Raw genomic sequence first — 16,135 nt, forward strand, 5'->3', positions numbered from 1 at the left:
AAGCCATCCATCGACAAAGCGAGCGACTGCGGTAATTTGACATTTTTAGGAAGAATACGTGCTTAGCTTTTACTCACAATGTAAGAATATGAATACAGTGATGACCCCAAAGGCGATGAACATGATGAACATCAACCACATCAAGACCACCAACATGGACCTTCCACATCTCTGCTTATTTCTATTTGGCATAACTGAAACACAAAGAAGGGGTTGCATAAAGATTGCACTTTAGTGGGATTATATTGAAATATCATTTACTGAATTACCTTCCAAGTCTGAAAATGTATTGTTAGCAAAAGTCGATGCCGTTTTCATATCTATTAACAAGAAACAAGAAATGAGCAATGGTCACCAATGTACCAGGTTTGCTTGCCAGATCTGTACCTATGACACTGGCTAACCCGTTACATGTGCACTTGGCAGCTGAAGACATCTGTGTTGGTCCCATGTCCATATGTGCCCGCATTGCTGAGAAAAATGATGTTTTACTATATGCAAATGAGCCTCTAGGGGGCGTTACCTTTACACCTAGAGGCTCAGCTCTCTCTGCAATTGGCGCACTCTCTGCAGGGCCAGGTGTGATGATGTTTTTACTGGCTGACCCTGACTTCTCCTAAAGTCAATCAAAGTGCAGAGGGCGTGAGCAGAGCCTCTAGGTGCAATGGCAACACCCCCGCTGCTCCAAGAGGCTCATTTGCATGTAATAAAACATTATTTTTCTCAGCAATGCGGCACATATGAACATGGGACCAACACAGACGCTTTCAGCTGCCAAGCGCACATGTAACAGGTCAGCCAGTGTCATAGGTACAGATCTTCTGATAGATGCCCCTTAATGCTGGCATATAAGCATATGAGTAGCCCAAAACTGTCTGTCTGTCCATCCATCTACCCACTTAACACCATGCTATGTGTTACGCTGATATGTAACAAACAGGTAAACTGCATCTTTAAAGCAAAGAATATAATGTATTACACCATTATTATGTAAAAAAGAACTGCAAAAGAGAAGAATGAGGTGAAGAAAGGGAAAGTGAAGAAAGAAGGTGAATGAACAAGTGTTGAGGAGAAAGTTAATGAAGAGGAGGTAGAGGCAAATTAATATAGTGAGAGGAATAAGGTGAAGAGATTAATGAGAACAAGGTGAAGAAGAAGGAGAAATGGAAGGAGGAGAAGAAGAACAAGAAGGTAAATAAAATGGTATAGACATTGGAGATGAGCAAATTAATCTAAATGAATTTTGAATTTCTCAAAAAAAAATTCAAAACGGTGCCAGCGCCATTTTACTGTGAAAAGTAGTGAGGAAAACAGTTTTTTTGGTGCTACAAAATAAACAAATAAAAAAAATAAATGCATGTAGTTTTTGCAATAACATAGCAGCAGGCAGAGCAAAACACGCAGCAGACCTCAATGGAATTAATGTAACTTTATTTTGTAATTCATGTCATTCAGTTTTGCCGTGTGTTTTGTCTTTGAAGGAAGAAAATGCACCATAAATGTAGGTATGTTGTTGCAAAAACGTTTTTTTGTGCGTTTATTTGATGCACCAAATACGCAGCACAACTGCAGGGTGTCCCAGCACCCGGAGGATGAGAGATCACATGGCACTTGCCCAGATTGACACAGAGGCTGACAACTAATTGATTTCTCAGAAGCAAGAACACCGTTCTAAGGGCTGTTTCATATGAGCGGGTTTTATCATGGAAAACATAGAGCGTGAGTCACTCAGCGTTGTGGGTTTCATACAGTCACATTACAAATACCTGCAGCAACCTTAATTCTTTCCGTAAATGGACAGCCAGATAGCCTTTCTGTGTAAAAATCTCAAGTTTCTACAGTTAATGGTATTATTAACAGCACCTACAGTGTCAATAGCATACATGTCGAGCATTTGTCTCTTTTTTTAATCTAAAAAACAGTGTCAGTTTATCTACTGTTTGTAACTGGGCAATTTAGTGCATTTCAATGCATCAATATGCCTGTTTCAGTTAAAACATTGTATTACTTCAAGATATTGTGGCGCTCAGCGAATGCCTTGTACTGCACAAACTGCATTAGTATACCTGTGTTAATAAATGCATTCTAGTACTTCGAGATACTGTGCATTTTACTGCAATAACTGCTTTAGTATCCTGGACCTGTTTTAGTGAACATGTTGTAAATAAGCTGTTTGGTAAAACCGTCAACCATGTATATCTATGTCAGTGTCACTCTGATATTATTTGCTATTGCTGTCATTGCATTAAAATGCGATGAAAGGGGGGGGGGGGGGGGAGATCAAAAATAAAAAAATAAAAACAAGATAGAAAAAATATAATTCCTAGGAGACATCAGAGTGGTAGCTGCAGCTTTTTTGATCCAGGTAGAATTGAATCGGACAAGAATTGAAAAACGTAATGAATCAGACAGGGATTTCAAGAAGATCACTTGTCTCTAAAAGGTAAATAAGGAGAAGAAAATGGAGGTGGTGGAGGAGGAGAAAAGAAACAGAAGGTGGAGACAGGGGAAATATGAAGGAGATAAAGTAGAAGGAAGTGAAGAAAAGAGTGAAAAAGGAGATGAAGGTGAAGGAGGAGAAGAAAAGAGAAGAGGAGGAGAAGAAGGCAAAAGAAGAACAAAGTAGGAGCTGAAAGAGAAATAGGGGAAGATGAGTAGGTGAATGATACAAAGAAAAGGTTAAGACTAGAACAAAGAAGGACAATGAGAGATAAAGAAGGAAGAAGAAAATCCTTCAGTAATAATGAGACATCTCTGGCAGATCTGGTTAATATTGGAAATACCAGTGTCTTTCACATCGACTCCCAATTACTAGGTCATTATTACCTTCTATATCTGAAAATGCTGCATTGACTGCTCCGGAGGAAAAATCAAGACCTTAAAATAGAGAAAAATAACATCAAACAGAATCCTTACATTTTTATGTTTTATCGGTTTAAATATGTGAGCTGTCATTTACTCACTTGGATCGACAGTATATTATTGGTACAACCTACTTAACCATCTATTAGATGGAAAAATGCGTGACAACAAATAAAATACCAAAAAGACCATAGGGGACACACATTAAATATCAGATCTTTATTTAGTAATAAATCATTACAAACAAATCATAAATCCAAAGTCAATTATTAAAATATAGCAGCAATGCAGGCGACAAGCAGCTCACCTGCTGAACCACAAGGTACCCGATCTTCACAAACTACAATGCTCTATGCATAAATGAATGAAAGAGCAATGATAAAGGTTACTCCAACAAGCATATCAACTGCCATATATATAATTGTCCACCATAGGGCTCAATCAAGGTCACCTACTGTGGAGACACAAATAACTAACGGCTAAGGAAAGGAGAAATGTTAGAATACCTTGGTAGTCAGCCAGTAAAGAGATCAGACCTCTGGTCAGCAGGGAGCGCACCCCGACGCACGTTTCGCTCCGCTTTCTCAAGGGTATAAGTATATTATTGGTGCATCATAATTAGAAAAAAGTTATATGTAGTCAGTGTACCTGGCTTTTTACTTATTATAAAACACTATATAAAACGATCCCCTTACTGCTCCCATTGATGGCCTAAGGCCCCTTTCACACGGGCGAGTATTCTGCGCGGATGCGATGCATGAGGTGAACACATTGCACCCGCACTGAATACCGACCCATTCATTTCTATGGGGCTGTTCACATGAGCGGTGATTTTCACGCATCACTTATGCGTTGCGTGAAAATCGCAGCATGCTCTATATTCTGCGTTTTTCACGCAACGGAGGCCCCATAGAAGTGAATGGGGCTGCGTGAAAATCGCAAGCATCCGCAAGCAAGTGCGGATGCGGTGCGATTTTCACGCACGGTTGCTAGGAGACGATCGGGATGGAGACCCGATCATTATTATTTTCCCTTATAACATGGTTATAAGGGAAAATAATAGCATTCTGAATACAGAATGCATAGTAAAACAGCGCTGGAGGGGTTAAAAAAATAATAATAATAATTTAACTCACCTTAGTCCACTTGATCGCGATGCCGGCATCTCCTTCTGTCTCCTTTGCTGAACAGGACCTGTGGTGACGTCACTCTGGTCATCACATGATCCATCACATGATCTTTTACCATGGTGATGGATCATCTGATGACCGGAGTGACGTCACCAAAGGTCCTTTACCTGTAATTAATGCTCACCACAGGTCCTGTTCAGCAAAGGAGACAGAAGGAGATGCCGGCATCGCGAACAAGTGGACTAAGGTGAGTTAAATTATTATAATTTTTTTTTTAACCCCTCCAGCGCTAGTTTACTAAGCAGTCTGTATTCAGAATGCTATTATTTTCCCTTATAACCATGTTATAAGGGGAAATAATACAATCTACAGAGCACCGATCCCAAGCTCGAACTTCTGTGAAGAAGTTCGGGTTTGGTTACCAAACATGCGCGATTTTTCTCACGCAAGTGCAAAACGCATTACAATGTTTTGCACTCGCGCGGAAAAATCGCGGGTGTTCCCGCAACGCACCCGCACATTTTCCCGCAACGCCCGTGTGAACCCAGCCTATGTTGTCTGTGTGGCTGCATATGGCACATGCTGGCCTGGCTGAAGTGGACACAGCAGATGGCCTTGTACTGTACCTGAGGCTTTTAACCCCTTAAAGGGGTTATGCCATGATTGATGTAAAGAATGAAAATCTTATTGTACATGACACCTCAGTGAGGTGGACAAGAAATAAGGAAAAGAACAAACAGTAGGTGACAATATACAGATACATTTTATTGAAAAGCTCTGTGGCTATACTAAATTTGCAATTACAAAGGTAAAGGCTGTGCCACTAAAAAAATAAAATAAAATAAAAATTATTTGTAGCACAACCCCTTTAAGAACCCAGCTATTTTAAAGGGAGTCTGTCATCAGCATTTCACATTTGTAACCCTTCCCATAGCTTTCAAGCATGCTTACAGTTAATAAAAACGTTACCTTTACATCAATCCTGGACTTATAAAACCGTCAAAAAACATCTTTGTAGCATATGCAAATGAGGGCTCGCAAGTGCCCAGGGGCGGCGTTACGCTCATAGGTGCCCTGCTAGCTCAGCCTTTTCTTCTCTTCCCCCCGCCCCTTCCTTCCATCCGCCCGCCCATCCTTTCCCTCTGACCGCCTATCTACCTAACTTACTTGTTGTTTTGCCGAGATCCCGCTCCTGCGCAGTCAGTCCGTCGGCCGGCGCATGCGCACTGCGATGACCATTCCTTGTACGGCATCACAGTATTTAATGCGCATGCGCCGGCTTCGCGCTGTTAGCCGGCGCATGCGCAATAGTTACTGTGATGCCGTACAAGGAATGGTCATTGCAGTGCGCATGCGCCGGCCAACGGACTGACTGCGCAGGAGCGGGATCTCGGCAAAACAACAAGTAAGTTAGGTAGATAGGCGGTCAGAGGGAAAGGATGGGCGGGCTGAGGGAAGGAAGGGGCGGGGGGAAGAGAAGAAAAGGCTGAGCTAGCAGGGCACCTACGAGCGTAACGCCGCCCCTGGGCACTTGCGAGCCCTCATTTGCATATGCTACAAAGATGTTTTTTGACGGTTTTATAAGTCCAGGATTGATGCTAAAGGTAACGTTTTTATTAACTGTAAGCATGCTAGGGAGCTATGGGAAGGGTAAAAAAGTGAAATGCTGATGACAGACTCCCTTTAAGCCTTTGGTACCAAAATGTATTTTTTTATTTTTCTTCAACGCATTCTAAAAGCTTATAACCTTTTTATTTTTCTGCTGTCGTTGACGTATGAAGGCTTGTATTTTATGGGGGGGGTTCCCTCCAAATGTTTTTTATTGACCTTAATTTAACATTTTTTATTGTTCCCTATAGGGGACTAAAAGCTGTTTTTCATACATAATGCTTTAGGGGAACTTAAAGGGAATCTGTCACCTGCTTTTAGCATTTTAAGCTGTCACCATCGCCATGTTCATTAAAGTACCTTATTTCCAGCAGTCTTCTTCTCACTGTATTTCGTTTTGTCCTTTTGATAAAAAAAAGCCCTTTTTATGATATGCTAATGAAGCTCCAAGGTGCACAGAGGGACGTTTTTTTCCCTCTCCGGTGCCCAGTGACGCCCCCCTGCAGTGCCCACCCCGCCTTAATTTGAATCCCAAGAACGCCTCCTGATCCTCAAATAACCTCCCACAGCCCCGGCAAATGGTTCCGCCCCCTCCCCACGTCATCGTCTACCTTCTAGAAATGCCCCGTCCTTCTTCCTGTCGGCGGCCAGAAATCTCGCGCAGGCGCAGTACCACCTGCGGCCTGCGCCTGCGCGATCATCAAGCTCCTGAAGGCAACAGCCTCAAAAGTCTCACTGGGCATGCGCCGAGCTCAGTGACGTAATCTGAGCGCTGTTGCCCTGAGGAGGTTGATGATCGCGCAGGCCGCAGGCGGTACTGCGCCTGCGCGAGATTTCTGCCCGCCAACAGGAAGAAGAACAGGGCATTTCTAGAAGGTAGATGATGACGTGGGGAGGGGACGGAACCGTTTGCCGGGGCTGTGGGAGGTTGTTTGAGGATCAGGAGGCGTTCTTGGGATTCAAATTAAGGCGGGCTGGGCACTGCAGGGGGGCGTCACTGGGCACCGGAGAGGGAAAAAAACGCCCCTCTGGGCACCTTGGAGCTTCATTAGCATATCATAAAAAGGGCTTTTTTATCAAAAGGACAAAACGAAATAAAGTAAGAAGAAGACTGCTGGAAATAAGGTACTTTAGTGAACATAGCGATGGTGACAGCTTAAAATGGTAAAAGCAGGTGACAGAATCCCTTTAAAGAGGTTAGCCTACCTTGGGCATTGATGGCATATCATTAGGATATGTCATCAATATCAGATAGGTGTTGGTCCCACCTCTAGGACCCATTCCTATCTCCAGAATAGGACCTCTGATGTGAAAAGAGAGCAGCTGTGCATACACATACTCCGCTATGGGATCACCAAAAACAACCGATAGTGCTCGCTCACCTATTTTTGGAACTCTCCTTCACTTTGTGGGCCCCGTTCTGGAGATAGGAGCGTGGTCCACAGGTGGAGCCTATACCTATCTGACAGTGATGACATAACACCAATGTATCAGATGGCCCAACCCCTTTAAAGGATGGCAAAGGTACTGTAGTCTCCTCCATCTGTCAAATGCTACCTGATTCCAGCTGTTGCATGACCATTTACATAAAGAGCAATGCATTTTGTACATAAGGGTACATTCATCGGTGGGAAGGCATTAGTATTAAGGCTGATTTCAGCCTGTATTTGTGGGCAGGGCGTTGGCTCCCTATATATACCTGCCAATTCCTTCCCTCAGGTGGTGTGTCTCACTTACTTTGTAGGAGGAGCCACATCTAGCTGCCATGCAAGCTTCACGTCTGTTTTTTTCCAGCTTCACGTCGGGTTGTTCAAGTGCGATTCGCTACACAGCGCCACGATATCAAGAGAGGTCGTTCGGTTACACGTAAGTTCTTGGAGCATGAGCTCCCGCCTACTCACGGCTACGGGCAGTAGCACTCCTCCACAAAGGTTCTGCGGTTCAAGGTGGAACGTATCCACTTCCGCCTGCCATCCTCCAGCCGAGCACTGATCGCAACACCTCCCACACACGTCCGTCCACTCCAGGCTCGCACTTGGGGACCGCACATCCCAGTCCAAGCAGGGTAGCAAGCACGGGGGTCCCCCTTCCCCTCCCTGCAGCGGCCATGAGTGCGCCACATGCCCACTCGGAAATATCCACCCCAGATAAAAAAAAAAAAAGGGGGATAATAAATCATTGCCCCAGCAGAGACGCTATATAGCAGAGGCGGCACAGATGGGAAGCAGTGGGCATTGTTGCCGGCGTTACGCCAAACTGCGGCAGCCCAGCTTCCAGCCTGTGTCAGGGGCAATTTTGGTGTGCGTATTTGCATATATTAATCAACAGCACATGGGCCAGTAAGTTACTTGGTCCCTGCAGGTCAGAATTGTGTCACGGCATGGAAGCAGGGATTCACACTGCCAGCAGGTGTCAGGGGTCCAAAATTGCGCGTGGCAGGCTCCCTGTTTCCAAACGCAGGTTTGGCTGGAAAGATTCGTCAGCGGCGCGCGATCAGTTCAGTTATCACATATACCGCGTACTTAAATCATCTGTCGCCTGGACCACTCAGGCCAAGTTCAATGTTGTACGTCACCTGGATCGTCCAGGCCGTGTTTAATGTCATGTCACCTGGATCGTCCAGGCCAACTTTAAACGTTGTATGTCACCTGGATCGTCCAGGCCGAGTTCAATGTTGTATGTCACCTGGATCGTCCAGGCCAACTTTAGCGTTGTATGTCACCTGGATCGTCCAGGCCGTGTTTAATGTCATGTCACCTGGATCGTCCAGGCCAACTTTAAACGTTGTATGTCACCTGGATCGTCCAGGCCGAGTTCAATGTTGTATGTCACCTGGATCGTCCAGGCCAACTTTAGCATTGTATGTCACCTGGATCGTCCAGGCCGTGTTTAATGTTATGTCACCTGGATCGTCCAGACCAACTTTAGCGTTGTATGTCACCTGGATCGCCAGGCCGAATTTAATGTTGTATGTCACCTGGATCGTCCAGGCCAACTTTAGCGTTGTATGTCACCTGGATCGTCCAGGCCGTGTTTAATGTTATGTCACCTGGATCGTCCAGGCCAACTTTAAACGTTGTATGTCACCTGGATCATCCAGGCAGAGTTCAATGTTGTATGTCACCTGGATCGTCCAGGCAGAGTTCAATGTTGTATGTCACCTGGATCGTCCAGGCCAACTTTAGCGTTGTATGTCACCTGGATCGTCTAGGTTCAGCTACCACTTATACCATGTCACATCATTTATCTTGCCTCTGGGTCACGCCAGGATGAGCTAAATGTTGGGCGACAACTGGACCTTCAATTTAGCCATTGTTGTGACACGCAGTTAGTTTTTCAAACGAGCCAATGTAACACGTCACCTGGATCGTCCAGGCCGAGTTTTTTATATGTCCCCTGGATCATACGGGGCCGAGTTTTACGTAGTATGTTACCTGGATTGTCCGGGCCGAGTCTAATGTTGTGCGTCGTCTGGATCATCCAGGCCGGGTTCAATGTTGTATGTCACCTGGATTGTCCAGGCTATGTTCAATATGGTATTTCACCTGGATCGTCCAGGCCAAGTCTAATGTTATGTCACCTGGATCGTCCAGGCCACGTTTTTAAGTAGTATGTTACCTGGATCGTCCAGGCCATGTTTAATGTAGTATGTCACCTGGATCGTCCAGGCCATGTTTAATGTAGTATGTCACCTGGATCGTCCAGGCCATGTTTAATGTAGTATGTCACCTGGATCGTCCAGGCCATGTTTAATGTAGTATGTCACCTGGATCGTCCAGGCCATGTTTAATGTAGTATGTCACCTGGATCGTCCAGGCCATGTTTAATGTAGTATGTCACCTGGATCGTCCAGGCCATGTTTAATGTAGTATGTCACCTGGATCGTCCAGGCCATGTTTAATGTAGTATGTCACCTGGATCGTCCAGGCCATGTTTAATGTAGTATGTCACCTGGATCGTCCAGGCCATGTTTAATGTAGTACGTCACCTGGATCGTCCAGGCCATGTTTAATGTAGTACGTCACCTGGATCGTCCAGGCCATGTTTAATGTAGTACGTCACCTGGATCGTCCAGGCCATGTTTAATGTAGTACGTCACCTGGATCGTCCAGGCCATGTTTAATGTAGTACGTCACCTGGATCGTCCAGGCCATGTTTAATGTAGTACGTCACCTGGATCGTCCAGGCCATGTTTAATGTAGTACGTCACCTGGATCGTCCAGGCCATGTTTAATGTAGTACGTCACCTGGATCGTCCAGACCATGTTTAATGTAGTATGTCACCAGGATCGTCCAGGCCATGTTTAATGTAGTACGTCACCTGGATCGTCCAGGCCATGTTTAATGTAGTACGTCACCTGGATCGTCCAGGCCATGTTTAATGTAGTACGTCACATAGGTTGTCCAGGTTCAGCTACCACTGATAACATGTCACACCATTTGTCCTGTCCGGGTTACCCCTAGGATGAGCTAAATGTTGAGTGACAACTGGACCTCCAAGTTAGCCACTGCTGTATCCACATCATATGTCATATTGGGTTCGCCACACCCCGTTCTAGTCTGTCCAGGCTCGGCTTTTAGGAGCCTTCCGGACAATCAAGGGGTTTCACGGTCCCCATCCTTTTCTCACGGCTACGTTATTCAGTTTACTTAAATGTTTTCCCTCAGATTCCTAGAAGTGTCTCCGGCCACTATCATTCTCAAAGTAGGCTAAAAGTCCCGCAAGGTAAGTCATACGCAACGAGGGTAATAGCACTGGGAGGTTCTATCCTTGCATATCCCAGTATCCCAGTCTGTATATACCTTATTTAGCTCTTATTGTTGGTTTTTTCTGTTCGCGGCAATCCAGATCAAGTCATTCATCAAAGTCAGGTTCAGTCAAAGGCGGATCCACGATGTCTCAGGGTCAAAGAAATGTAGCAGCAGATGCACTGTCTAGATTTAATTTTTTGGTTTTCTTTCAGGAGATGCCCGACGCGGACCCCACGGGAGCCTCAATCCCGACACACAACACTCTAGTGATGGGCTAGAGTCTTTGATTTCGACATCAAAACACCTCATAAGTCAATTATTAGCCCCAAATACGGCCAGGAATTCCAGAGCCGGGTTGAAAGCGTTTGATAGTTTTAGACTCCTTTACCCTCAGGGCGGCCGTGACGAAACATCATACTTGCTGGCGTTCATAGCTTTCTGTTATTCCCAACTTAAACTCTCTTATAATACCATCAAATTATACCTAGCGGGCCTCCAACATCACTTCATGCTCAGTAATCTGGGTCGATCTTCTATTTTTTTCAAACCAGGCAATCAAGGCGGCCCTCAGGGGAATACAAAAAAATGCAAAACAGGCTCCCACCCGTAGACAACCGGTGTCCAGCAAGCTGTTCAGGGATTTGTCTTCTGCCCTAGATGGCTGTCCTTTTGGGCCCTTGACCAGCACGGTAATACAAGCAGCCATGTTTTTACGTTTTTACGGCTTCCTCCGGCCAGGAGAATTCACTGGCAGCTCTCCGGGACATGGCTGTCTCCGCAAAGAACAGCTGTCGTGGCATAATGACTATTTCGTACTCAGCCTTTCACTGACCAAAACAAACCAAGCAGGGCCACCCACGGAGACTAAATATTTCCCTACCCAAAATAACTGGTGCCCAGTTCGGATCCTCAACAAATTATTATCCCTGTTACAGACAGCGCCTCGTAACAGTCCTCTCCTGCCCTTCAAAGACAAACCCCTCTCTTCAAACCAATTCACGTCCCATATCCGTTCTCTGGCAGCAGGCCTTGGGTACGACCCAGGAGTCATCTCGGGTCACTCGTTCCGCATCGGAGCGGCTTCGTCAGCGTCGAAACACCAAGTCCCTGCTCATGTCATTCGATCCATGGGGCACTGGAGATCATCTTGTTTCATTAGATACATTCCAAACCCACACAGGGAAATATCCCAGGCTTTTCAGTCATTGGCGTTATAGGTCATGCGAGTTGGAAGTATATGAATAAACCGGTTTAGACAACATAGTGTACTTGTCTTTTTGCCCTCTCCAGGCTTACCCACGCCCGTGGCTCCCGGCACAACTCAGCCATAGTTCAGGTTCGGCATGCCTTACCCACGTCCAAGACGCATTCAGCCCTGCCCATAAGTATTAAGGCTGATTTCAGCCTGTATTTGTGGGCAGGGCGTTGGCTCCCTATATATACCTGCCAATTCCTTCCCTCAGGTGGTGTGTCTCACTTACCCCTCCCTCCCACCCCTTTTTTCACACACTCCAATAGGGTACGCCCTCTCCAGGCTTACCCACGCCCGTGGCTCCCGGCACAACTCAGCCATAGTTCAGGTTCGGCATGCCTTACCCACGTCCAAGATGCATTCAGCCCTGCCCATAAATATACATTTTATAGCATTTTATTTGTATTGACATTGTATTACACCTTTATGAGATTATGTAGGATGTTATCACTTTGAATGACATGTTAGCATTATTTGAGCAATTTATGGTTCTGAGTATATTGTACCTAGGCATCACATGGCGCAGCTTCTTAGGCATTGTACATTATATTATTTTTACAGTCTATGTGATGGTGATACAGTGTAGCATTGTTATTTAGGCCATTGTCCATTTTTAAAAACCAAATTACTATATGTAAGGATAATTTAGGCACCACACTGTACGGCACACACTCGCGTTTTGGGCGGATCCGTCATGGATCTGCAAAAACGCTTCCGTTACAATAATGCAACTGCATGCATCCGTCATAAACGGATCTGGTTGTATTATGTCTTCTATAGCCATGACGGATCCGTCTTGAACACCATTGAAAGTCAATGGGGGACGGATCCGTTTTCTATTGTGCCAGATTGAGTCATCCCCATTGACTTACATTGTGTGTCAGGAGGGATCCGTTTGGTTCAGTTTCGTCAGATGGACACCAAAATGCTGCAGGCATAGTTTTGGTGTTCGCCTCCAAAGCAGAATGGAGACGGAATGGAGGCAAACTGATGCATTCTGAGCGGATCCTTTTCCATTCAGGATGCATTAGGGCAAAACTGATCCGTTTTGGACCGCTTGTGAGATCCCTGAACGGATCTCACAAACGGAAAGCCAAAACGCGAGTGTGAAAGTAGCCTAAGGCGTGATTATGTGTATACTGTATGACTGTACACAATATGGTGCACTTGGTATTATCCAACATAAGACTGATTGACAACTCCCATCATCTTCCACGCTTTATTCTTACCTATAGGTGGTGGCTGAAAACTTGGGGTTTGTTTTGGAAAAACTTCTACAGGTACAGAAAATGAAAGTAGATTATATGGGTTAACAGAAGACATAATGCGATAATAGACTTTGCAACCTCAAAAAAATGAAAGGGGTGGTCTGTATTACTAGTTATTTATTTTCTCAAATAAAAATTATTTTAAAAAATTATGCTCCAGAACCCCTTTGATTCCAGTGCCACTGCTCCCCGTCACTGCAGCCATGATGTCTAGTGGTGGACTTTACCAACATGCACACCAAGAAATGCTTGGTCCCCAGAGATCAGGGGGTCCCTGCTTGCTATAAACAGTTGGCTGGAAAACAATTGACTAAATGGGCGGTCATACCACTTGTGCAGGTGCACAGGGGCCCAGAGGGTGAGAAGGGCCCTTCTACTCTGTGGAGCAGTAGCAGAAGTGCCCGGGTTGCACTGCTAAGCTGTCAGTGAGGCTCTGATATCTAATGAGGTGAGAATTTGCAGGCTATTTGGGTGGAGCGTAGCAGAGTTATGGGGTGTTGCTATGGGGGCCCTCAGACATAAATTTGCTAGGGGTTAGAAAAGCCAACTCCGTCCCTGATTATGCCATGTGCTTGTTTATCGCAATTGACCACTGCAGCCAACTACTGGCTTGGGGTCAGTGATTGGCTGCAGTGGCCACATGCCTTATACAGGCACATGACTGCTGCAGTCAGGAAAACAAAGCCTAGCTAGGTGGACAGAATGGCGGAGTTGGAATGAAGGAGGTTCGGGATGGTATTTTTATTTATTTATTTTATAGTGTCACTGCTTCTCTATAAAGAAAATACAAAAAAAGTACTTTGGACAAGCCCTTTAATGTTATGTATGCAAGTGTCTGCCCTAACTTCTAGAATGTCCACATTTCCTTCTGTCCTGGGCAGGGTTAGCTCCAGAAGTATGTGGAGCCTTGTTTAACAGAAGCCCCTGTCTACCTCACCTTTACATTTGACAAGTGTAGAAAATAATTGGCCAGATCACCACCCACCCCACGTTTATACTTTACTGCTCTTTTCTCCCTTTCTTGTTCCAAATTTTCATAACTGATGAAGATAAACAAACTGTTTTATGCGCCATTTACACACATGTCACAGGCAGTAAACGCAGAACATTTTTCGGAAATGGGGAGTTCTATAAATATTGATGCATTATTGAGTAGGCGGTGCACCAGCCCTTCCTGTGCAATATGCAAAAGAACTGTTAACAGTGTCTACACCCTATCTTGGTTACCTACCCTTTTACAATAAGAAAAGTGGAAACATTTGAAACCTGTATCTAAATTTTCTGCTCAAGACAGAGTAGCTTGGCACCTAGCACCCTGGGCAATCGCCCAGCAAGCCCACCTCTCACTACCAGTGTTCCCTCTAAGCCTTCGCAGCTGCTGATCGGGGTCGGCTCAGAGCTGGGCACAGCGCCATCAAATCTGGGCGATAGGAAAACCTAAGATAATTGTCACTTCAAAGAGCATACAAACCTCTGCGCCATCCCATACAATACAGTATAACCCCTGCACCATCCCGTACAATATACAGTATAGTCCTCTCTGTTATCACTGGACATTGCTCTCCATATATAACCCATACAGGGAAAAAAAATCTTTGTTCCAGAGAACTTACATAGAAAAACTAATAACCAAGAGGCTAAACAAAACCCAGTTTCTGACCCTTATGTTAAAACATAACTTTCATTTGATTGCTCTAATACCTAAAGGAAAAAAATAATTAAAAAAAAAGCTGCTGTTTCTCTAGATGACCTTATGTTGATAGTAGTGGTAATAGAGTCTCAAGGGTCTATAAAAGCAGCTACACTATTTTTTACAAAGCATTGAGACTCTATTAACACTACTATCAACATAAGGTCATCTAGAGAAACCGTAGGTTTTTATTTATTTTTTCTTTCTCTTTAGGTGTTAAAACATAACTTTAATTAGATTGCTCTAACACCTAAATGGGAAAAATAAGAATTTTAAAAACCTGCTTTTTCGTCTAGATGACCTTATGTTAATAGTTAATAGTAGTGTTAATAGAGTCTCAAAGGTCTGTAAAAATAGTGTAGCTGCTTTTATAGACCATTGAGACTCTATTACCACTACCATAAACATAAGGTCATCTAGAGAAACAGCAGGTTTTTAAAATAATTTGGGGGATCTGTGGATGACACATTGTTATGGGGGACCTGTGGATAACACACACTGTTATGGGGGACATTATACAGGGGTAATATAACTGAGGGGTATCAGGTAAATTATACAGGGGGTAATATAACTAAGGGGTATCAGGGTACACTATACAGGGGTAATATGAGTTATATTACCCCTGTATAATAATGTCCCCTGATACCCCTTAGTTATATTACCCCTGTATAATAATGTACACTGATACCCCTTAGTTATATTACCCCGCCCTGTATATTTTAACCTGATACCCCTCAGTTATATTATATAACTGAGGGGTATCAGGGTACATTATACAGGGGGTAATATAACTAAGGGGTATCAGGGTACATTATACAGGGGGTAATATAACTAAGGGGTATCAGGGTACACTATACAGGGGTAATATAACTGAGGAGGGCTATCAAGGACATTATACAGGGGTAATATAAGTTATATTACCTCTGTATAATGTCCCCTGATAGCCCTCCTAAGTTATATTACCCCTGTATAATAATGTCCCCTGATACCCCTTAGTTATATTACCCCTGTATAATAATGTACACTGATACCCCTTAGTTATATTACCCCGCCCTGTATAATTTAACCTGATACCCCTCAGTTATATTATATAACTGAGGGGTATCAGGGTACATTATACAGGGGTAATATAACTAAGGGGTATCTATCAGGGTACATTATACAGGGGTAATATAAGTGAGGAGGGCTATCAGGGACATAATACAGGGGTGAGGGGTAAGAGAAGTTATATTACCCCTGTATAATGTCTGATAGTAGCCTAGCCCTCCTCAGTTATATTACCCCTCATGTACCCTGATACCCCTAGTTATATTACCCCCTCTATAATTTACCCTGATACCCCTCAGATATATTATATAACTGAGGGGTATCAGGGTAATACAGGGGACAACAGAGGATTCGTAACACTGTGGGACAGGGGGGTACATACTTATTTTTTTATATGCCCTCACCTTACCATCACCAGCTAGCAGGCGGCCAGGCGCGCAGGGTACTCAGATGCAGCGTAGCGTGACGTGACGTGACGTGACGTGAACTCAGCCTGCGCCGCACAGCACGCACTCCCTCTCTGCCT

General features: G+C 44.5%; 1 protein-coding gene across 9 annotated transcripts in view; it reads right to left on the bottom strand.

The window, feature by feature from the left end:
• The window catches only part of LOC120986238 (CD209 antigen-like protein C), a 69,097-nt gene that overhangs the window by 35,089 nt on the left and 17,873 nt on the right, over nt 1-16,135 (bottom strand). For 5 of the 9 annotated variants that reach the window (XR_005775658.1, XR_005775659.1, XM_040414696.1 and 2 more), the window contains 4 exons: nt 12,834-12,878; nt 2,827-2,877; nt 270-320; nt 78-194 (listed from right to left, as the gene is read on the bottom strand). Coding sequence is in view for 7 of the 9 variants with exons in the window: in XM_040414696.1 (XP_040270630.1) it covers nt 78-194; nt 270-320; nt 2,827-2,877; nt 12,834-12,878 (264 nt within the window). In the remaining 2 variants the exon portion in view is untranslated. The remainder of the gene's footprint in view (nt 1-77; nt 195-269; nt 321-2,826; nt 2,878-12,833; nt 12,879-16,135) is intronic. The other 4 variants (XM_040414698.1, XM_040414697.1, XM_040414701.1 and 1 more) reach the window with 2 other exon arrangements.

This window comes from Bufo bufo, chromosome 1, assembly GCF_905171765.1.
Source record: "Bufo bufo chromosome 1, aBufBuf1.1, whole genome shotgun sequence".
NCBI lineage: Eukaryota > Metazoa > Chordata > Amphibia > Anura > Bufonidae > Bufo > Bufo bufo.